The sequence below is a fragment of the Python bivittatus genome, unplaced genomic scaffold (genome assembly GCF_059951505.1).
Source record: "Python bivittatus isolate LINGU-HERP-01145 unplaced genomic scaffold, Pbiv_v1 ctg000170_np1212, whole genome shotgun sequence".
NCBI lineage: Eukaryota > Metazoa > Chordata > Lepidosauria > Squamata > Pythonidae > Python > Python bivittatus.
In genome coordinates, this window is record NW_028277039.1 from 894021 (window position 1) to 916924 (window position 22904).

Genomic DNA, 22904 nt, shown 5'->3' on the forward strand with positions numbered 1-22904 from the left:
CCTGGGAGGGGTACGTCTGCCCATACTTAGGAGAAGTTGCACAGAAACAGATTAGCTCAAACCTTTGTACTTCGCAGGTGCTATAACAGAGGTTTGGGGCTGCATTGGCTACATGGCAGCCATTGAACTTGGCAGTGACAAAAGACCATCCCAGGTGTCTCTTGACCACTTCAGGTGCTGCAGTTGTTACACTGCTCCTTGGCTCTGCACAGTCCAAAGAGCTCCATTCTGTACCTGTTTCCTAAGCTTGTTTCTTGTTTCTGTTAAATTTCATTCTGTTATTTCCAGCCTATTTCCTAACGCCCACACTAAAAAGGATCTAGACAATCCAATTCTTTCAGGTCCCTCTGGAGCTGCAGCCTGTTCACCTTCTCCAGAACTTCTCCAACCACCTTCTCCACAACTTGGCAGGTCCAGCCAAGTTGACTGAGAAAGAGTCTTGCCTTGTTATCTGGGAGGAGTTTGAGCCTGTGAGTCTTGAGGAAGTGCACAGCGTCCTCAGGGTTGTGAGTCCAGGCACTTGTATGTTAGATCCATGTCTCTCCAGGGGGGTAACGAGGCAAATTCACAAATTGTGAATTCATCCTTAGGTGAGAGGTGCTCTCATTTGCCTTGAAGGAGGTAGTGGAATGCCCCTCCTTAAGAAGCTATCACTGATCCAATTACGTGGGATAAATGCTGACACTCCTGGTTCATCAGCATTGCCACCACCTACCCAGACAGCCATACTCCCCAGCCGGCCGTCTGCCTAAACGCCTCCACACTGACAAGAGAATTGAGCCCTGCATGTTGATCTAGCCCAAGGCCCCAGCTCTGCCTGTGTGGGAGGCCATCCTTGCCCGCTGCTGCTCCTGCTCCAACTCACTGCCACCAACACTGAAGTCCAAAAGAGCCCCTCAGAACTTGTTCTTCCTCTTCCCACCAGCTGGCCACGCTCCTACCAGTGTCCGAACTCCATAGTGCCACAACAGAGTCACAGCCACCAAAGTGCCAACATCCCCAACCACCTACAGGCCCTGTTACGAGCACCCATCCTCCTCAGCTGCTCTCTTAAGCTGGTTTTTGAGATACAAACTAACTCAGAGTAAATAAGTATTTCCTGATCGTGTTTCTCTTAATCTCAAATTTAAATCCTGCCACTTCATCCTGCTCTTCATGAGGAATTTACATCCCCTTGGTGAAAAAGATTGTCTCAAACTAGGGGCCGAGTAATCCTGTCTTTGCCCTCAGCATTTTGCTGTCTTCGTTGAGCAGCAGCTTCTTTTCCCTTCCATTTGCTTCTAAAGTTTCCAAATAAGCCCCTTTTGCTGTTCTTGGTGTCCTGTGCCCACTCAGATTAAGTGTTATTAAGAAGAAAGGACAATTTATCAGTGGACCTGATAAACCTTGGAAATGGTTCTGTCCTATCCTTAGCTGGTGCTCCTGGCCCACAGCACCCTTCACAAGATCTGGTCAGTAGGCCTTTGCTTCTGTCCCTCATGGTGACAAGTTGCCAAGTACTACAACTCTTCCCTTCGTCTTCCTGGAGGGCGCAGCTGCATCCCCTCAGCTCTTCAAGCATCCACTTCTTCTAGCAATGCTGATTCCCCACCCCACCCCACCCCCAGCTCTTTTGCACGCCCCTAAAGATTGTGTGAGGCATATCATCTGTGACTCTTGTTTCTGGTTGTCATTGTCGCCCACTGGGCTTTCTTGAGTTGATTGTCTTCCTTGTGGAGAATCGCTGCCTCTCTCACCAGCTGACCTGTGGCCTCCCTTTTCCAGCCCAGGGACAGCTTCAAAGCTGCATTTGCTTCTCAAAAGATGCCAGTTTCTCTTCAAGAAGGAATATAAATATGACAAGAGCACTGTGGTCTTGCCTGGGGAATCCTTTCTGCCAGTTAAGTAGAAGGGATCTTCCTTCTCCAGTTTTCAGCAAATGATAGTGTGTATTGTGAATGCACGTCACAGTTCTATACATTCAGCGTTAAGATACATACAATAGAAGAATCCAGGCTGGGTTTCATTTCAGGCCTGTGCAAAATCCTCACGAACCCCTGATCCTGCCACCTCCTCTTTCTTTCTGGTTTTGCTCTCCCTTTCTGGGGATATCAGCAGTGGGACCAATGCTGAGATCCACCCACCTGATCCCAGAGGCAGCAGTGCTACGTTTGGGGATGAGGAAAGTTTTGTGGTTTGGTCCCATTTTTAAAAGGGCACAACACACCACCTTCTGCTGACTTCCCAGCTATTTACCTAGCCCACCTCTGATTCGGTTTGGACTCAGCTGATCAAGTTATTTTTATGTGAAATTGCCCATTCCCGGGCATAAGTGTTTTGCTGCCAAGCAGAATGTCAGGATCTCAGCCTTTGCTCCCCCAAATCCTGGGCCTGGTATTTTGACTGCTTGGCTGTTCCCAGACTTCCCTGTTTCCTCCCACGTGGGTGGCTCCACCCCACGCTGCTGTCTGTGCATGTGGGCTGCTGGTAGTGGTGGTGGGAAGCTTGTTTGCATGGGAACAGGGTCCACCTGTGGCTCTTACTGTGACTGGGCTGGGAGCTCAGTGAACACTGTGCTGGAGTGGTTGTCCTCGGTCCTGCCTGGCTATTGTGCTATAAATGGGGAGAAAGAGAGAGCCCCAATGATCCTGTAAAAGAGGCCATGTGGCAGTCTGTGGCCCACAGTGATATTTTCTCCCTGACCACAAGGGTGGAGAGGCTGCTCTTGAGGAACGCTACAGGATCTGCTCTCCAGAAGAGCCAGTGGATGTAAAAGCTCTTCTGTATTTTGGGGTGCCCTTAATGGGCAGGAGCAACACTTTTATCTGGTCTCGCTGGGATGAAGTAGGATGGACCCTGGCTGAAAACATCTTGTAAGCCAGTATCTCTGGCCTGCTGCTTGAAGAATGATTTCATTCTTTCATTTGGGTTCAAAACCCAAAAGGATCAACAGGTTAGGTGACAGTTCATACTACCTTAAGGTGGAGCAAAGTGATTTCCACAAAGAAGGCTGAAATTTATCTTGGAGGCTCAAAGCAGCCAAACTACTTGGGGTGAAAATTAATTTAAGCCAGTAGCTAACACAGGTTATCTGTGCTCGAGTTTGAATTGATGTCATTCCAGCCTCAGCGCAAAGGACTGAGTTTGGGACATATCTTGGCACCAGAAATATGTCCCTTAAGAAACCTGGTTGAACAACTTCTAGTGGCTCTGTGTTTGGAAGCCATAAGATAGCTGTGCTATTATTCTGGCCTCAAACCCACCTTTAAGTCCGCCTGGTATGGAATTACTTCCTTTTTTGTGGAAGAGCTTTAAGATGATGACTACCCTCCTTTAAAGCTTCTCTTTTAGAAATTGGGTTTAGGCCTCCAGGAGCCTGTGGCCTAGAAAACAATTCCAAGATATTTGAAGGTCTGACTTTGTTGAATGGTGTTCTTATTAATTTGCCACTTATATTTATATCTAAAAGGTCTTGGAAAATACAGTAATTTTTGTTTTTTGATACTTGATAACCAGATTATTATCTGTTGCTCTTAATGGCTTAGCTCAGTCCAGTGGTAAAGTTGAGGTAATAATGGGTGCATCATCTGGATGTAAAAGTAATGCAGAAGGCCTGACAACCAGACTTGGAAGTGATGTTCCAATACAGTGAATTTTTCCACCACATCATTGATGTAGAAGTTACAGCAGAGGAGATAAATATGCTCTTGTCTGACACCCTTGAAGATGGACACCACAGCAGAAATGTGACCACTTGAATGGTCAAGCCTTATTGGAATATATTATTACTGTGCAATATTTCAATGAGTGCCAGCAGGCACTTCTCAGTAGATAAAGCTTCCATTTTTTTCTGCAGTCACTTTCTAGAAATGGAGTCAAAGCCTGTTTTAAAATCAACAGATGCCACACATAGAGCAATTTTGGGGGCTGATACTTTCAGCATTTTCAATAAGATGTTGTAAGACCAAGCGCTAGCCCGAGGTTGACTTACCTATCCTAACCCAGCCTGCTCCTCAGCCGGTGTGCTTTCCTGCTCCAGCCAATCCAGAATGAATATTTAGCATAAAGTTCCCTGATAATACTCAGTAAAGTAACTGAACCTATCTCCTTTTTTAAATATGGGGACAATAAGAGAGGTATTCCGGTTTGAGGGTAATTTCAACTTATAATTTGTGCTCGCTGGTCCGTGTTTGCTTTTAGAATCTCAGGCGGGATACCGTCCCCTCCTGGGGGAACGAAGGGCGAGGCTGGGGAGTCTGAAGCCTTGACGGGAGCCACAGCACAGCGAGGCTTACGAGGCAAAGTCAGAGGTTCCTCCAAGTCTGCTAGTAAACAGTTTTGAGACTTTCTCAAAACTTTCTTTTTCTTCTTGCGTTAGTTACAAAGGAGGATCATGCAGTTGGGTCAGATTTGGTTACATGGTGACATCACTAAGGATAAATTCTATCCGTGAAGGTAGAACATAAAGGAAGACAGGTGGACACTTTTTCGAAAGGATTTAAAAAGTACGCCTGAAATGCAGTAGCTGGATTCATACGTCATACCCATCCATGATTTGTTAACCTGCTTTACTCAGTTAACCTATATCTCTGCATTTGCATGACAGACCATAGTAACCACATTGCTTTGGTTTAACAACATGCTGAATTAAAATGTGGCTTATTGGTTCATGTTTTTTAATTTTTTATTATATCTAACAAGAAACATAAATATTAACAATACAATGTTGCTTTCAAATTAATAAACACAACAATTAATGAAAACATTTTAAAATGTTTTTTTATAAACTGGCCAACTCCAGAAATTTTGATCATATTGCTCGACAGTCTTCTTCCTTGCCCCTTTATCAATAACCCCCAGTTCAGATATTAAGATACATCAACAGTCGATGGTGGCGCATCTGCAGCCAGATAACAGCCCTTTCATCCAGCTACCCCGTCTGGGAGTCTACGGCTTAGGGAGGGGAGCCGATGAGCTTATTAGTCAACCTGCTTACAGCTGTTGGGCACTAGAAAGGAGGGTTTCCGCTTGGGATCCACTGCCGGTGCGCAAGCTCTGACTAGAGGAGACATCGTATTGTAAGGAAAGGTCTAAATGCGCCCCTCCCATTTTGATTCCTGCTTGGGGAGATATCTAAGGTGAACTTCCATCAGAAGAAGGAAGAAGGAAACTGAGAGTGGCTGAATAGCGGAACAAGGTAGCCGGGCTTCCCCTCACCCTCTCTGCACTGGCGTTTGTTTGCGAACCAATGGACGTGCTTGGCTAGACTCATGTAACAAGCTAGGCTGGCAGAGTTAGGGTGAACAAAACGATTGTCTTGATATTCACTGAAATAAGCCATCACATTAAGCCATCCTGTGGTTTATTTGGAAGGGCTTGGCATGCTGTGTGAATTCAGTGATTGTGTTTTGTTTTCTCAGATTTAGGTTTGTATGAGCCCAGTAATTGACCTGGTTCTTGGGAACTATCCATGTACTGTGCTGCATTGTGCTCCATGAGACACACAAATGCTAAATAAATTTGAATTCCATGTCTGAACAGTGGAACACAGGTTGAGTTTAAGTCTTAAAAGCCTGTTTGTTCTCCTGTGTGCACTTCATACCCCACTGTGATCTTGCCACCTGTCCATATATTATTATTAATATTAATATGCCAATTGACTCCCGGCAGTTTAGTCCTGGAGACACCTTAAGTTACAAAAGTAAGCCTAGTGAAGTTGGCTTGATTTAGTGTGGGGCAGTTTTGTCCCAGAATGACACATATGGAAAGCCAAACCTTCTGTACCCGAGGAGATCTTGGACGAGGGTCTGGGTGAAGAAGCGATGATAGTCTCGTCTGCTGTCGTTTATAGGCAAGGGGGACCTGCAGCCGCAGCTGGACAACGCCCTCCAGGACGTGAACGACATGTACCTCCTGTTGGAGGAGACAGAGAAGCAAGCGGTCCGTAAAGCACTCATTGAGGAACGGGGACGGTTCTGCACCTTCATCGCCTGCCTGCAGCCTGTGGTGGTACGTGCCTTGCTTCCATGGCCAGATGCGCATCTTCGTTAGGTACTGAGTACTGGGACAACAGGAAGTCCGAGGGTATTTCTCACCCTTCATTTGTGGCACATCTTAATTTTTAAGCAACTGTCAACTCTTGTTGCCTAATCATAATCCTATTATCAGGGGAAGTCTGTTTATGTCTGCTCACAATTCTTGCTTTCAGGCAAGTGGCATGGAACTGCGCCTCTGGAATAACGGGAGTTTATTTCCCAGGGCATTATGTTGAGCTATTCCCAGTGGTGCCAGGCGGTGTACAGTAATGCATCTTGCCGAACTTCCCCTCCGGAATTTGGATGTAACAAAGAGGAAGAACGCCTCTCGAGTGTCCTGATGCCAAGGAATTAACCCCACCTAAACTTGTCAGCCCAGGTGGTCCGGAGCAAGAAGCTGAGATGGAGGATGGAGACCTTCCCTCTTTGCCTTTGCTCTCTTGCCTCCCATCCTCTCTTGCATCTTTCCCCAAACTGGCTCTTGGCTCGTCCCAGAGCAGCATCCGAGGAGACAGGGAATTTGATGTGAGTTAGGGTATTTTTTTCAAAATATCTACTAAGGATTGATCTAAGCTTTTTCTTTGAATTCTTTGTCCTGTTTTATCCTGCAGATATTGCGTGTACTCCTGCCTGGAAGATACTCTGCAGGTTAAAGCCTGCAAGATAAATGATCTTTCCCCTTTTCCCATTATCTTCAATTTTTAATTAGCCCTTAAAAGTTTGTACTGTATCTTCTTCTGAAGTCCATATCATTCTGATAAGGAGGTTGATCCCACACATCCCAGCCATTCTGTTAGCTGCAGAGAAGGCAAGAACACCTGGGAAGCGTTGGCTTTCACTCTCTTCCTCTTGTATTAGGTGCAGAGAGGGGTTTTCAGTGCAGAAGTAGGGCTGGTGGCAGCAAACTGAGTAGCCTCTGCCCAAGGGTTGCAATGGGGGGGAGTGTGGGGCTTGAGGGAGCCAGGGAGCCAGCCCACATCCTTGTGTGCCTGTGCAAGGCACTCTCTATTGCAGTTATATTCACAGCGTTGAAACTCGGGGGTTGGCCAGGCCAAGTTTTAGGAGGCCTTAGGTGCAGCCCACACCCCCGCTTCCTTTCTTCTGTGCAGTTCCAACGCCCTTTGGGGGGGGGCAGGTGTGTCTGGGAGCACAGCAGCAGCGGCAGGCCCAGCTAGCTAAAGAATAAAAACAAAACAGTATGTTGCCACCAGCCCATGGCCCATTTTCTGTTCTTTTCTCCATCACCATCTGCCCTCTGAAAAGGGTCCTGCTGGGTCAGACCAGCATTTTCTTTCTCACAGTGCCCAACCAAGATGCTTGTAAGCAGGAGCCTGAGACCTACCTCTCTCCCACCATTGCTTCCCCGCATCCGCTATTTGGAGACCAGCTGCCCTCCGTCCAGAGATAAGACCAAGTCTTTGATAGACCAGCCCTCCCTGAAGATGTCCAGTCCCCTTTCAAAGTCACCCCACTTAGATGTCTGATTGCCCCACTGAGTTGGGTCACGGGACACAGGCTTTGGGTTTAGCGAGTCACAGGATAGGGCTGAACCCTCCCCATCACAGAGGGGCATGGTGATGTTTAGGGAGAAAGGAAAGGCTCCAGAAGTCTGTATGTTACGTCTAGGACGCAACTGAGGAAGAATGTTAAAAAAGTATCATCACTTGCTGAAGAATTTGGCTTGTGGATATTCATGCATCTGATGCTTCGCTTGGCCCAAGCAGAAGCAGAAGAGTCAAACTGAGGCAGAAGACCGAGCAAAGTGCCCTTCTCCAGCTTCGGTGCTTTGCAACTCGCTTGTTCTGCTTTCTCCCTCCTGGAGGGAGAAATTACATCTCCACCATTTCCTACTCTAGGCTGGATAACAGCATGGCTAATGGTTGAAGGCTGATTTGGGTCTGGACCTCTTTGTTACAGATGTATTTTTAAAACTATTTCAGCAGATGGTCAATAACTGACCATGAAAATAATTCAGAGGTGGCATGAATTATGTAATTATTCTAGATAGTGTTGGAGGGATGGTAATGATACTGGTACCTATTACCGCATTTGGTGCCAACCCCAAGTCGTCCTTTTTGTTAAACTTTTTTGAAGCTTTGAATGTGAGCATGAGTATTTAAAGTATTTGTGTTTCTCCATAAGATTGCATATGCAAACTCCCACATTTCTCTTTTTGTTTGTTGTTCTTAATTCTGAATTTTGTAAAGTTTTTCTTTGGACCAAAGGGAAAAAAGGTTGCCTGGAACGATGTTTTCCTATTTAATTTCAGCAATGTAACTATAATTACATAGGACTAACCTGAGTTACATTTCTGGCTTCTGAAATTACACAAAGCTTCTACCCGCAGGATCTGGTACTTTCTGGCTTCTGCACAGTCCATAGCACTGCAAGACTTGTTGAGGGCCAACTAAAATGTAGTAACAGAATCTGGAGGGTCATTAGGTGATAAGTAACAAACATGAGATGGAGAAGAAGCCGGAAGGTCTACAAATCAGATGAGATGTTTCAGTCATCTGTTCTGCAGACCAAAGTCAGTTTTGGGATTGAAGAGTGAATGGCTCAGTCAATGGGAAGAAATGTTCTCGATCTCAGTGTTACCTCTGCCAAGAAAGTGCTCTCTTTTGCTCATGAGGGTCTCTGTCCCTTGCCAGTCCTCCTTATCGAAACATATCTCTGTGGCATTCTGAAGTTGAAGTGGGCATGCTGGGTGGCATGTTGGCCCCAGTGACAGTGGCCCTCTTGGCCTAGAAAATGGGCCCCACCGTGTTCCTTCCAACCTGGGCTTCCTCAAGTGAAGAACAAGCACTGGTATATGGGGGTGCTTCTGCGTGTGATTCAAGGATCTTTTCTCCAGAACAGCAAAGACTTAATACTTCCCTTTATCCCTTTTGCAGAATGGAGAGATCACCATGCTGGGAGAGATAACCCACCTTCAGGGCATCATTGATGATCTGGTGGTGCTGACAGCAGACCCACATAAACTGCCAACTGCCAGCGAGCAGGTAGGGAAGCACAAGAATCCAGGAGAGCAAGTCATGTGACATAGCGATCCCTGCTCGATCCATATTCTCAGAATGGCCCTTAGATAGGCTCCTAGAGCTGAAGGGGGGCATTTAGGCCCTGGAGCCCCACCCCTCTCAGTGCAGGGATCCAGGCAGGGCTTCCAGCCTCCACTTGAATGCACCCAGAGAAGAGGTGGGAACCACCCTTCTGACTCACGGCTCTGACTATTAAGATTTCCCTGACTTCTAATCAGAATCTGTGACTTAAAGCTGTTATTCCATGGTCTGCACTCAGAGGACAGGATCCAATCCATTTGCACCTCTTCAAGAGCTTAAAATATGCCAGGGTGTCTTCCTTCCTCTCCCCTTGTCTTTTCTCGAGGCTCAGGTTCCCGTGGCCTCTTCTCATAAGACGTCAGACCTGATTTCCAGGGTTGCCTCTCTCCAAAGCTCTTCAGTCGCTTGTCTGACTTTCTTAAATGGACAGCAGGGCACAGAAGTGTGAAGCTGCTCTTTCTTCTGCCTACAAACTAACCCTCTGCTGATGCAGACTAACGTTGCACTCTCCTTTTTATCAAGCTGCTGATTCGCAGTCAGAGATTTCTGAGCACTTTTTCACAGATACTGTTACAAAGCCAGCTGTATCTGGGCATTTTGTTCCTTCTTTCTAATCAAAAAGAACAGTATTTATGAAGATTATTCTGATTTTCTTCTTCTGTCTTGTCTAGAAGTATCACCTACAAATCTTGCAAATTTAATAAGCAGTCCCTCTTCCTCTTTGCCCAAACCAGTAATATTCTTTATTACAATTACTTATTTACCGCCATTCTGGATAACAATCCTTCCTCAGAGGATTCCAATCAATTTAAAGAAATTGTAAATAAGAATACAATGAGAGTTATCGCTCTATATTTTGTGTATCTTATAGTGTAAGGAATTAGCAAACACAAAAGGCAAGTTAAAGCAGGAAAAATAATTTCAAAAGATTGCATTCTGGGAGACTAGATCCAGGGAGGCTCAGAGTTCATGGCCCCCATGAAAGTAATCTCAGGCTCAGTGGATCCAGGTGGTCGCATGCTCGAGCATGTGTTTCCTCTGGAGCAGTTGAAAGATGACCCGGATGTGGGAGGGCATTATGCCCAACCCTTTGTTGTGGTGAGATCACTTCCTGGCCCATTACTGATTACTGCTGGCACCTCTGCGGGGCAGTGTCAGAATGGCCCACCCCCAGCGCCTCATGGATCCAGAGCAACTCCAAGGGTGTTTGGGGGATTCTCCAAAGATCGGGTGGGCAGTTCTGTTGGTGGTCTGGTTAGCTGCCAGCATAACTTCCCTGAACAGCTTCTCTCTGTTCACCGATTCCAGCTGTCCATTTTGACTTCAATAGAAGCTTTCCTTTTAGATCCTCCTGAATCTAATATTTATTTAATCACATCAGGGTAACCTGGGAGAAGACCATCTCATTCTTTTCTCCCAAATCAAAATATTCATTTTATGGTCCTTTCTTATTTTGGGTGCCACTGATGCAGTATCACCAGATACCCAGGTCAGAATTAGAATAAGGAATGTGGATTCACTAATAATACTGTACAAATTACCGTAAATTGTGCAGGGAATACTTCCTCTGTTATAGTAATAAATATTATTTGAAGAGAGATTTCTAGATTCTTTCTGCCACCCATAGGGAGCTGGTGATATTGGTCCTGTGGGGAGTGATAGAAGAATCCCAGCTAAGGAGGCTCCTGGGTGACTGAAGTTTCTTTATTGTGGTTCACACAAATAAGTTCTGAGCCTGCACGGTGGCCCATCTGGAACATCCCAGAACTGGATGGAAGTGATATGCTCTACTGTTTGCTATGAGGGCTCCCGGGGTGGCATCCAGCACTAATTCTGTTGCAACAGAAGCCTTTCTGTCTGCGCTCCAGCGGAAAAATATTAGACCCAACTAATATGGGGTCAGGAAACTAGATGGTTTGGAGTGCAAGGTGCACTGTTCAAGACCCGTTCCCTTAGCATATCGCATTACCAAGTGCCCATGGTTAACCCTAACCCATCATAACTTTCTTTTGGAGAAGGCAACCCCTTTCTTTGTCCACCTCTCCGAAGATGAGAGGCAAATTGTACCTTAAGCAGGAAATTAGTCCTGCAAGGCGTGGAGTCACAAAACAAGATGGCCTCTTAGCTCTGTTCCTGCTGCTCACCTGTCTTGGATTTGCATTATACAGTGAAAAGAAATATTTCTCTCCCTCTTCTTTTAAAGTGTATTGTTGGAGGATGTCCCAGAGAGCACTCTTTTGGAGGTGGAACCAATTTGCAGCACTGTTTTGGGTAACAGGGTCAGGACAGGATAGAAATATTTATTTTTTGGTGAATGGTGCCATGTTCCTCAAACCTATTAATCACAAGGTCTTGATGAAGATACAGAGTAATAATGCATCGTGATAATACCATCATGGCTGTGCTAGTCGTAGTTCACTCCATTTCTCTGCCACTGCTTCCATCCAGGTATGAGGTGTGTTTGCCATCAAGACACAGACTCACTAGGCTTGCAGTCTGGAAGATTTGGCTCCTGACCATTTACCACTGTCTGCTCATAAATGTCTTCCTGGTCAGTGAGCAAGGAAAATTTCTGTGGCCAATAAAGTGTTCCTGAACTTTACTGAGATGGAATGTTGAATCATGTTCTCAATGAATTAACAGTGCCCCTCAAAAACCACGAGTATCTTTAAATAACCAATACCTATCATAATCTCGGTCAAACTTTGTGACACCCAGTTTGGTGCTTCACTCCTGTTGAGTAGTTTTTAAGCTACCAATGGATTCATCTCATAGACAAGCCATACAGCCTGTATTTTATTCAGATGGTTTTCTCATCCTTACCATCTGTGGAAATGGAAGGGAGAAAAAAGGCAATGACTGGTTTTGGAAATGATATAGATAGGAGACATTTGGTTTCTGGGATCATTATTTGAGTTAATTGGATGAAGAACTGTTGGCATGAAGCAAGTGATGGGTAAAACTGTGTTTGATGGAAACATGGGAAATTTGATCAGCAAGTCTTTGAACTGAATCTTGGGACAACTAAAAACAACCTAAAGTAAGGACCTCAGATAATGAGTGCTCATATAATGATGCATATTAAATCACTCAGCGGAAAATCAGAAATATGATTGAGTCATTTGGTGGCCTTTGCAGCCTACGTACTAATGTTCAGAGTAAGGGGGAAAACAAGATAAGCCTGAATACCTGGTATTCAGTATGTCTAGCAGAAGTCTAGTATGATTAGATAAGTCATACTGGTGGGGTTGAAGTAACCGCATTCAGCACCATCTGCCTTTTAGAATGGCTGTCATTCCCTTGGGACGTGTTTGTATATATGGTAGCGATGAAAGGATCATCACTAGCTTTTGGCAGGAAACCCAAAATGATATTGCTGTTATAATGGTAGAACCACTTATATTTTTGCCTGCCATGTATCGGGATTGCAATAGAAATTATAAGCACAAAAACTCCCCTTTTTTGTTGCTGGCTGTGTGACAGATTGTGACCAGTTGCTGGAAAGATCTTACATATGTGCTTGGATAGTCTTGGATAGTCTTGGATAGGCCAAAGTGTCAACTTATTAAAGGCTTGATTACAACAGGCGTTTTTGAGCAAGTGTGGTCTCCATTGAAAGCAGTGGTTCCAAGACTACAAGAATTTTATCCCCCTTCTCATCTACTTTTAACAGTTTTGGATTTTTAGTTAATCTTCTTACTTTTTTCCTCATCTGTTGTGATTATGAACATGCTATTTTATTGAATAGTCCATCTCCATTTTTAATGTTTTAGCTTGAACAGTTGTACACCTTATGGCACTAATTTGTTGGTAATAAAATGTAATAATCTAGAAAAATAACAGCAGTCAAAATATAACTTTTATGTAAAAGAAACAGATACAATAAAAAAGGAAGAGTATCACTGAAAGTATCTTCTCAATGAATGGACTTAGCAATACTCCAGAGAGCATCTGAGTAAAAATAAGTGGAGGAACAAAAAAAACCGAGCACGTCTAAGAGACTGAATGAAGAACGATTTTGGAATAGCCAAATCTCTGGGTGTTAGATCAAAGTCCAGTCCCAAATCCCTCAGAAATAGTGTGACGACCCGAAATCATCCATTCGGACAAGAGAGCCCTTGGCCTTACTGAGCAAAATTTGTTCATCAGGGAAGAATGGGCCAAAATTCCTATATGCCATGTGGCCACCACTTACAGAAAGAACTTGGTTGCAGTTATGGCAGCTAAAAGTGTTGCAAGGAGTTGCTGACTCTCAGGGGATGATTATTTTTTGACACTGGCACACATTGCTTATGAAATCATTGAAATAAGCGGCAAGCATGAGTGTTAAGTGTTCACTAGTTTGCTTTCTATAAGACTCACATGGAGCTGTAAACTTATTCTGTGGCAAAGGTATGCAGAAATGTGAGGGTAATGGTTTTTGATAAAACCGTAATTTATCCTGATTTCAGCAAAGCATTTGACCACCCCGGGGCATTCCAGTTAGCGAGTGTGGGCTAGATGGCATGATAATGGCTTGAAATGCATGCCCAAAGAGGGCTTCTCAGCAGATCCTCATCAGCCTGGAGAGAGGCTTTGAGTGGGGTGCCCTGGAGATCAGTTCTGGCTCCTCAGTATGTGCATTAATGGCTCAGAAGAAGGGGAGAGGGAATGCTTATCAAAACTGGAGAGGACACAAAATTGGGTGTGAGAACTGATACCTTTCAAAACAGAAAGACAATTCACATTCCGGGCTGAGAGTAGCAGAATGAAATGGTAGACAGATGCGGAGCTCTTCACCTTGAAACCAACCTACTGCACAGGAATGGGACAGAGTATCTTTGAAAAAGTCGTGTGGTGCAGGATGGAGCAGCCGGGCCGAGCCCGTAAGGTAGAAACACTGGCTTGGCGTAGCTGCTTCCATCTTTCAGGGGATGCCTTTAGCAGGCTTCTGTCCCCTGTGAGCTGGGGGGGAGGGGCAAAATGGAGCATTGGGATGCCTGACAAGAAGAATCAAGCCCCCTCCTTTTGAGAGTGAGGTCAATCTCACAAGGTGCGAGACTTTAGCTTTTTAAAAGAAAAAGAGAACACTGAAATTTCCTTCTTAACTATAAATAGCATCATGTAAAGCATTAAGTGGCAAAGTAGATTCAAATACAGAGTTGTTCATATCACAGGACAATATAAGACTCTGGACAGACACAGAATGATATTGGTTTGTCCCTAATTTAGAGGAATTTGGCTGAAGACACTCCAAGTATGTATAAACACACAATTTACTGAGTATCTACAGAGAACCTAGAAATCAGAAACCATGCAACGCTTAACTAGCACATACTTTCCAAAATAAACACTTATGCCATATTTCTAGCTCAAACTTGTTATCTGTTGGGCAGTGCCAGGCTTCAGGGTTTAGTGACTGTGGTCTAGACAACAGATCTCCTGACGTTTGGCCGGCACCTGTGGCTGGCATCTTCAGAGGCATGCGTAGTAGACCACCTTGCCTCTGAAGACGCCAGCCACAGGTGCCGGCCAAACGTCAGGAGATCTGTTGTCTAGACCACAGTCACTAAACCCTGAAGCCTGGTACTGCCTAACAGGTAGCAGCCATGAAAGCCTACACCGGCCCCTTGTTATCTGTTGCTTCAGATGATTTACGCCTGAAGCTTACATCCCGTCACTTTGCTTTGGGGATTTTTTCCAAGCTTCTTGTAAACCTTTTCCTGTTTATCGTGGGCTGAAGAGATTCCTCTTCTCTCCCCAGCCTTGGCATAGAAAGGGAGGGGTTTAGAAGATCTGTCTCTTGCCAAAGCCTGTCTGGGAAGCAGCGGTTGATCTTTTGACTATTGAGTGGCATCACAGCATAGTAGTTGACTGCAAACGGAATAGGTGGCTGCAAAAAAAGAAGCATAATTTCAAAACCATGGAAGTACCTGTCCCTCTTTATTCTCCTTGTTCAGACCTACCCCTTGCAGCACACCCATGCTTCAGGAAGGATTTGGGGAAACTGGGACAGGTTCGAGGAAGGACACTGAGCATGCCCAAGTCTAGTGGGGAGAATCTGAAGGAGCTTTGAGAAAGGTTTAGCTGTGAGATGTCTGAAGGGGGATATGACAGCTGTTCCTGTGTCTGAAAGAAGGTCAAGACTGCTGTTTGAAGGTGCTTTTAGTCGGGAGTGTCTGCAAGCATCACTTCCTTGGGAGCAAAGAAACTAAGAGCTTCAGGGCACAGATGTTTTTTTAAAGTGGGACCCCCAAGTTGGGTGACAGGTGAGGCAAAGCTTTGGAACAGCTTGGGAGCCCACATTCAGTCTGTCAGTGACAGGTTTTTCCTCCCCCTTTCTTGAGTTAAGCCAGCTGTTTGTTGAGGGAATTTTTTCCTAAAAGGCCTCCAGAGGATTTTGTTATCCAACATCCAGTTCAAGGGGAGTTGTGACATGCTGGTGCCTCCATAGGAGCATCAGAGACAATCAGGCCAAAGTCTGTTTGTGTACATAACAGGCTTTAACACTTCCTCCGTTTCTTTAAGAAAAGTAGTTTAAGCAAGGGATGGTTGAAGAGGGAAGAAGGCAGCTGAGGGCTGGACCAGCTGGTGGTCTGTCTCAGCATCAGGCCGTTCAGCTGGTGGCATCTTGGCAGCAGCCTGAATGAATATCAATTGGCCAAAGGCATGCAATGCGTCTCCTGGCTCTGGAAAGACCATTGCTTCTCAGGCTCTACTTGGATTGCAAGAACTCTTAGCCCAGAAAGTGCTGTAATGACCATGGCTAAAGCGACATTCTCTTGCAGGTGATCAAAGATCTGAAGGGCTCTGATTACAGCTGGTCTTACCAAACTCCTCCATCCTCCCCCAGCAGCTCAGGATCCCGCAAATCCAGCATGTGCAGGTATGTTTGGTTCAGCTAATGAGAATGCCCAGTTTATGGTTAAGTGGTGCATAGTAGGAGCAGGCTCCTCATCCTATTGGGGTTGAGTAGGTTTAGTAATACCCCAACAATAACCTTGTCTTGATGGCCTGAGTCCTTGTGACCTGCAAAATGCTTCCCAGGCTAAGTTGTCTTGGGATAAAATCAAGGAGAACCAGACCTGTGCAATTGTGGCCAACGTCGGCCTTGTGCAGGGCATAATGAATTCAAGAAGCGGCAGTGTTCTCCTTCGGGTCAAACAGAGTGCGGTGCCTTGTCTTTTGTCTGTGATGGTGGAGTAAGGTCTGTCAACTGGAAACAACTGGGAAAAGCCAGTTCTGTTCAAATCTTTTACACTTGTTGCTCTTGAACTCACCCAAAAACTCTTCATAGACCTCCGAAGGTGCTTCTGCCATTAGCTGAGGAAGGAATGAAAATATGTTGGAGCGTTTGTGTAAGTTGGAGCATATGTCTCCTGTCATAAGAGTCTATTTTATGGATCCCAGCTGAGGAGGAAAAACTGAATTTCTTGAAGGCTTCTTCTTCGTGGCTGAGAAGGCGCTAACCAGTAGTCCCTGAACCAGCAGAAAGCTATGGCAGCCTGCCCTTCACTCCCCCGCTTCCCGCCAGTCTCATCCTACCAGAGCCATTGTGCCAGCAGATTTACCACAGGCAGGGCACATAAAGGAATGGGACGGCTGGATTTCCCCAGCTTTGTTTCCTCCCCTCCTTCCAAAAGGCTGCTGGGAAAACCCTCTAAAACCTCTACTTCTTAATGTAGGGTTGGGCTCAGGAGATGAGCTTTGACAGATGGCTGGACTGGCAGGTTTAACATCTCTCAAAACTCACTCTGGTTTTGCACACATAAGAGATAACCAAGAATTGCAACATGGACCTGGCAGGAGGCATGGCTGGGGGGGTGCCATAGCTGTCCTCTGAAGGGTGTTTAACACTAGGAGAAACAAAGATAGATGATAAGGGCTTAACAGTTACGTTGCATTCAAACCAACGGAGGACAGACTTGTGAGACTCTATGCTAAAGGACCACTCTTCGCACTTAAAAGGATGGCATGTGCCACCTTCCAGATGGTCCTTTCCTGCCTTTCCTCTGGTGCCATTTTGCTCCACCTATCCGTGACTGGCCTGGCCTGAGTATTCATCTGTTGGTAAGATAAACCAATTTTCTAGAAATGCCTATTCCTTCAATTGCTAACCTTATCCCAAGGACTTTCTAACACCTGCAGCCACCTTTCAATCTCCTCCTGCTTCACTTCATAGGGAAGCCCTTGGGGCTCCCTGGACACCCGGCATCTCACCTGGTTTCATATCTTGCTCCCATAGCCTGGCACAACCAGTAAATGCCAACACCCGCCTGTCCAGCGTCTCGTCACATGACTCAGGCTTCATCTCGCAGGATGCCATGTTCTCCAAGCCTCCTTCACCAATGCCCTTGGACATCACCAGTCAGGTGAGCTTAGTGGAAACCCTGCGCAAAACGTGAAAGCAAAGAAGGAAGTCCAGGACAGAATTATGGCTCCAGGTGCGCTACTGACAGATCTGCACGCAGGCAGACACGTGCTGTCTCCTGAAAGAAGCTGGTGGCAGCCTAGAGGCTTCCTTCCACAGGAGAGATGGACGTTTCTCCCCCTTCCTCTGCCAACCCTTAGGAAACAGGTGGATTCTTGGCCTGTACAGGGAGTGCTGCCCCGGCGTAATAATTTGCCTCACTGTGCGGCCGTGGTGATTCTGTTATGCCCCATGGGAAATGATGCAGCCAATTCCTTTTAAAGTGGGTCTTGAAATGAGAGAAGGTGGGCTGTGAGGGAGCTGGGGGATACTGAGCCCCTGGTCGAGGCTAGAGCCCACTCTGGAGGTGCTGAGAGTGTGATCCCCTTCAAGAAGGAGGAAGGAGGGAACAAGTAAGACAGCTGTGGTTTCCTTGCCCATTTCAGGGGCTAAAGCTGTGGTTCTCCAGCACATCTCTAAAGCCAACACTAGCATGAGGGCATCAGCCTGGGGGGCTTCTGGCTGTGAAGGCTCACAGTTTGGAAGCTTAAGGTCAAGAGGAGGGAGGGAGAACCCAGTTCTCAGGAATCCTCTGTGGCTACGGCCAGAATGGGGGGGGCTTCCCTTCCCCTTAGACTGGCCTGGGGAAGGATTGGACTTCATGGTCCTCCTCCTTTGTCCCACCAAGAGCCCAGCTGAAGCCCTTGCGCAGCCCATTCGCTTCTGTGGGTGAAAATGGTAACAAGAGGCTGTGTTTCTCTGAAATACGTCAATGCTTTGCGAGCTCATGTGTGGCGGAGTTGCACAGAACCTGGGCACAAACATGGCGGTGGTGTTCGTCTCCAATCCTCTCAGCTTCCTGCCATTTGCATTTCCTCTTGTCTCTGGACCTTGTCCCTTCTACTTCGTCACTTTCCCAGCCTCAAGAAAGTCTAGCCCCCTTGATGAATGCCCCATGGTGGCATGTTGAGGGAAGCTGCTGCTGCTGCCACCGCCACCCCACATTCCAGTCCAGCTGTGCTCGGTCTCTGCTGCTGCTCTGCTGCTGCTGCTGCTGCTGCTGCTGCTGCTGCCTCCTGACCCCCCATAACCAGGTTCTTCTCTTCCTTTTGGTGCACGTCTGTTTTGCTGCTGCCGCTGCCAACCCAACTTCGGGTATGCAGAAATCCTCCAGCTCTGCGTCGTCTGAGGCCTCTGAAGCTTGCCAGTCTGTTAGCGAATGCAACTCCCCAACCTCGGTTAGTTCTGGCTCTGCCACAGGACCGTGTTCGGGTGGCCAAAAGGTGAAGCTTGAGTCCCCCCACACACGCTTTTCCTTCCCCTCTTACTCTGGGACCCCACCTTCGCCCCCTGAATAGTTGACGCATGCCATGAATCTCTAGGGCAGTGGCTGAACGGTCTTGGCCTCCTGCCCCGGTGCTGGCGTGGATGGCTTTCCGCTTTCTTTGCCTTCCTTTCTGTTTTTTATTGCTGGGTGTCAGCTTGAGGACCAGCTGCGATCCTGGATTCCACACAGCGATGACCGGAAAGCCTTCTCCTCCCTGAAAGTCGACTGGGCTCACAGGGGTCACAGAGGGGGCTGGGTTTTCTTCACCCATGGCTTCTTGCTGCTCTTCAGCGGAAACCTGAATGAACTGGAGCTGGAGGGTGCTCTGCCTAATAGGATGGTCAGTTCCCAGACCCAGACCCTGGGCAGGGGATCCTAGGCCCTCTCTCCTGGGGCTAGAGCAGCCGTCTTCCTTGACTCAGCAGTCTTGGAGACTAAGCACCTCCAAGCCTCCAGACGTTGGCAGGAAGGAGCCTGAAACCTTGTGGACCTCAGCTGGTGGGAAGGATGGCTGCCCTGGAGCTGCCCAGCCAGGACTTCGCTATCTAGGAGGCCTGCCTTAGGGGCTTGCTTGGAGTCAGGCCCGGCGCCGGCAGGGGCAGCTGGGCCAGATCTTTCCCACAGTGCTGGGAAGGGCCTCCTGGGGATGCTGCCCCTGCCCCCCTGCCCCCCCACCCCCAGCAGAGGGACCCATCAGGCTGTTGCCGCTCCTGCCGGAATTCAGTTTGGCTTCAAACAGAGCTGATCTGCCCGGGGACAAACTGATTCCCCTCAGTCAGCTGCTTCATGTGAACTCGCCAGGGGGACCCAGCGAAAGCAGCCTCTCTCTAGACCCTCCATCTGTAGAGCGGCTTTTGTTTTCAACCCACCCACTCATTACTTTTTCAGGGGGGAGTGAAAGATGAATAGAGATGGGCAGGTAGGATACCCCACCCCTGAGCCGATCCGTGGCAGGACTGACCTCCAGTTGTGCCACTGTGGACTTTTCCCTAATGTTTTAATTGCTTTGTGGAGAAAGGGGAAAAAAGCGGGGGAAGAGGCAGCCAACCCCGCCATCCCTGATCCTGTCTTGCTAGCTCATGGAGGTGAGTCTGCTGACTGCAGAGGAAATGGCAGGCCGCTCATCCCATGGGAACAGAGCCAAGGTCATTTTACTGGAAGAATCTTGGTTGCAGTCAAGTTGTAGAGTCTTGGGAGTCAAGACTGGCAGGAGCTAACAAATACTTTGACATTGGATGTCCTTTTATTATCAGATCAGCCACTACGTGTTCCACTGCATCTCTGGCCTCAGTGTCGGCACATTGAGTAAAAGTGTCCTCAGAGGTCATCTAGTCCAATACCAGCATGGTGTAGGCTCTGCTAAAGCACTTTGGACAGAGAGCTACCAGGCTCTGTAGACCTCCAGTGAGGCAACTTGCTCCGTGAGTTGAGAGCTCTTATTCTCAAGAAACCACTCCCTAAAATCTAACCTGCATCTCTTTCTCGGCAGTTTGTCCCGCTGGTTCTGGCCCCACCTTCTAGGGCAACAGAGGACAAGTCCGCTCCCACCTCTGAAGCTGCTCTCATTCCCCCTTCCCCCTCTCTGCAGAGGAATTGGATCCTTTAAGGGTTCTTTAGAGGGGGTGATTTCCAGTCCCCTCGCCATCTTGGTAGGCCTCCTGCAAAGGCCAGATAAACGCAGGGCATTTTCCTAAGCATCAAGGTGTCTTGCTCTGCCTCATGCCTAAATGAAAAGCCTGCTGTTCCAGAGGCTGCCCAGGGGCCCTGGCACAGCAGGGTGGTGCGGCCACTTGGGCTTCTGTCAGGCAGACGGGTGCCAGCATGGCCTCTCTGTGCCTTGGTTGTGTCCCACAGGCCGAGAGAGACAGGCTCTGTGGGGCCCGGTGGTTGCGGGATGGTTCGGCGGTTGCCCCTTCCTCGCCTTCCCCCAGCCCCATTCCCCGCCTGCCGGTTGCCTCTCCCCCTTGCCCCATTCCCTGTCTTTGGCAGTGCTGGGATTGCCGGTGGTGCCGCCCTTGTATTTTGCAGGACTGGTCCAAGCTCCCCATCTACGAGCAGCCGGCGGCAAACACCCTGCAACGAAGAAAGGATCGTGCAGAGCTTCTCCGCGAGGCAGAACCAGGCTCTGCCGCCCTGACTTATCCAGGGCTTAGCGTGGAGGATGGGCCCAGGCCTCGCCTGTCCCCTGCCTCCATTGCTGCCAAGGTATAGCCGGGATGCCGGGGCAGTGGAGGCAGCGGGCAGTGGGCGGCCTTAGCCTAACCTCAAGCCAGGCAGAGCCTTGGGCAGTGTCCAAAGGCCTTCGGCAACACTGGCTGGTCTGGGGGGCTCGTTGGGGCTCTGTTTGGGCCACTGCCCTGAATCGCTCCTGAGCAAGTCACTGCACAGCCCCTGATCCCAGGTGCCTTCCGCCACTGCTTGCTCTGCTGACAGATTCCAGGGACAGACCGTGTAGAGGCCCAGGAGCTGATTCTGCTCCTGGGTGTTGGAGTGCTTGGGAAAAAAAACCTGTTCACCTCCAATAGACAAAACAGGAGGTAGGGAAGTTGCAGGGGATGAGCATCTGAGTAAGGTATTTTTCAAGGAGAAGGCTTCTCCCTCCCTCGCCAGCCAAGGCAGGGGCAGTTAGTCTCTGTTGAAGAGGTGCTGAGCAAAGGGCTCCCCCCAGTTGCACCTGTTTGCTAATAAACAATTCCAGAAGGACTGCAGGTCTGGAGCTTCAGGGCCCGGCCCTGCTGTCCTTCAAGGGTAAGGCCGGGTGGCTGGCAGGTGTTCCTGACAGCTCCTGTGGGTCAGGGTGGAAGAAGCCAAGGAATGGGGGGGCACACCTACATGCTTGTCTTCCTGGCTCTCTGTCCCACCTCAGCAGCCTTGCTGGTTGCAGCCTGTCCTCCCCGCTGCCAGGCAAGGGTGCTCAGGGCTGGAGGAAGATTCATGGGGGATCCCAGCCCCACCTCCCTCTTGTGGCAGCGAGGCGGCCTTGGCATGCTTGCAGGAGCAGGAGGAGCCCACGTCCATTCCCAGCCCTGGTCTCTCAGGCCTGCCAGCCTGAGCACGTGCTCCCTGCCACCCCTCCAAGAGCTGGAGGCATCGGGGTGCTGCTGCTCGGGCTGGCAAATGCTTTGCAATGAGGCGCCTTGTTCCCAGGCCTTGACCTTGTTTGCCCTTCCCACCAGCATGGGGAGGAGGTGTCCCCAGCTGCCAGTGACTTGGCCATGGTGCTGACCCACGGCCTGAGCCTGGAGCACCAGAAGAGCAGCCGGGATTCGCTGCAGTTCTCCAGTGGCTACAGCACGCAGACCACCACCCCGTCTTGTTCCGAGGACACCATTCCCTCCCAAGGTAGGACGCCCTGGCTTCAAGCGGGGGGAGGCGTGCCGGAGAGGGTGGAGGGGAAGAAGCCGGGCCTCCCAGGGGAAGGGCTGCTCCACAGGAGTCCCAGAGCCGCTGGAGAAGATAGATTTGGGACTAGGTGGGTAATGGCAAGGGAAGGATGGCGGCGTCGGGCATGGTTGGGCAGATCTCTCCCAGCTGGAGCACGGAACCCCCTCATGCTGTGGGAAGGTCCGGGAAGGACAGAGTTGGGAAGGGGCTTCCAGAAGGCCAAGAGCCGGGCGCACCTGCTGTCCCCCACGCAGGATCTTCCTTGGACCTTTGCAGGAGCCACACACTGCCCGGCACGGGCACCCTGTCCTCCGCAGCTCCATGGTTGCTGGCTGAATGCACTGCCCCAGCTCTGTTGTGCACAGCAGTAGAAAGAAGCCGAAGGCAGCTGGGCTTCTGCTTGTGCCAGTCTGAGCCGCAGCCCCTGGCGTGCCTCGTCTTACATAACAACAGGCGTCTAGGGCAGCTTTGTGCTGGCGCGTGCGTGTGACCTGCACCTGCTCTGGGTCGGCCCCACTATGTAGACCAATTCAAGAAATTAAGTCCACAGAAGGCTAAAACGATGTCTATTGACATTGGCCGTAGTAACAGCCTGACTCTGCTTTACTCCCCCTCCCACCATGCTCATTTGTATTAGGGAGGTGGCTGTGCAGGTCTCTTCCTTGTTTTGGCTGAAGCCATGTTTTTGGAAGTGGATCTATCCAGGTTCTCTTCCTTACTCTTTACCCTTT

General features: G+C 48.5%; 1 protein-coding gene across 16 annotated transcripts in view; it reads left to right on the plus strand.

Annotated features, from left to right (window-relative positions):
* MTSS2 (MTSS I-BAR domain containing 2) overlaps positions 1–22904 on the plus strand; it is a 71019-nt gene that overhangs the window by 43968 nt on the left and 4147 nt on the right. For 8 of the 16 annotated variants that reach the window (XM_088135455.1, XM_088135451.1, XM_088135452.1 and 5 more), the window contains 7 exons: positions 5831–5988; positions 8909–9016; positions 15841–15938; positions 17298–17424; positions 18626–18745; positions 20779–20994; positions 21966–22131. In XM_088135455.1, coding sequence (XP_087991581.1) covers positions 5831–5988; positions 8909–9016; positions 15841–15938; positions 17298–17424; positions 18626–18745; positions 20779–20994; positions 21966–22131 — 993 coding nt within the window. The remainder of the gene's footprint in view (positions 1–5830; positions 5989–8908; positions 9017–15840; positions 15939–17297; positions 17425–18625; positions 18746–20778; positions 20995–21965; positions 22132–22904) is intronic. The other 8 variants (XM_088135453.1, XM_088135454.1, XM_088135457.1 and 5 more) reach the window with 6 other exon arrangements.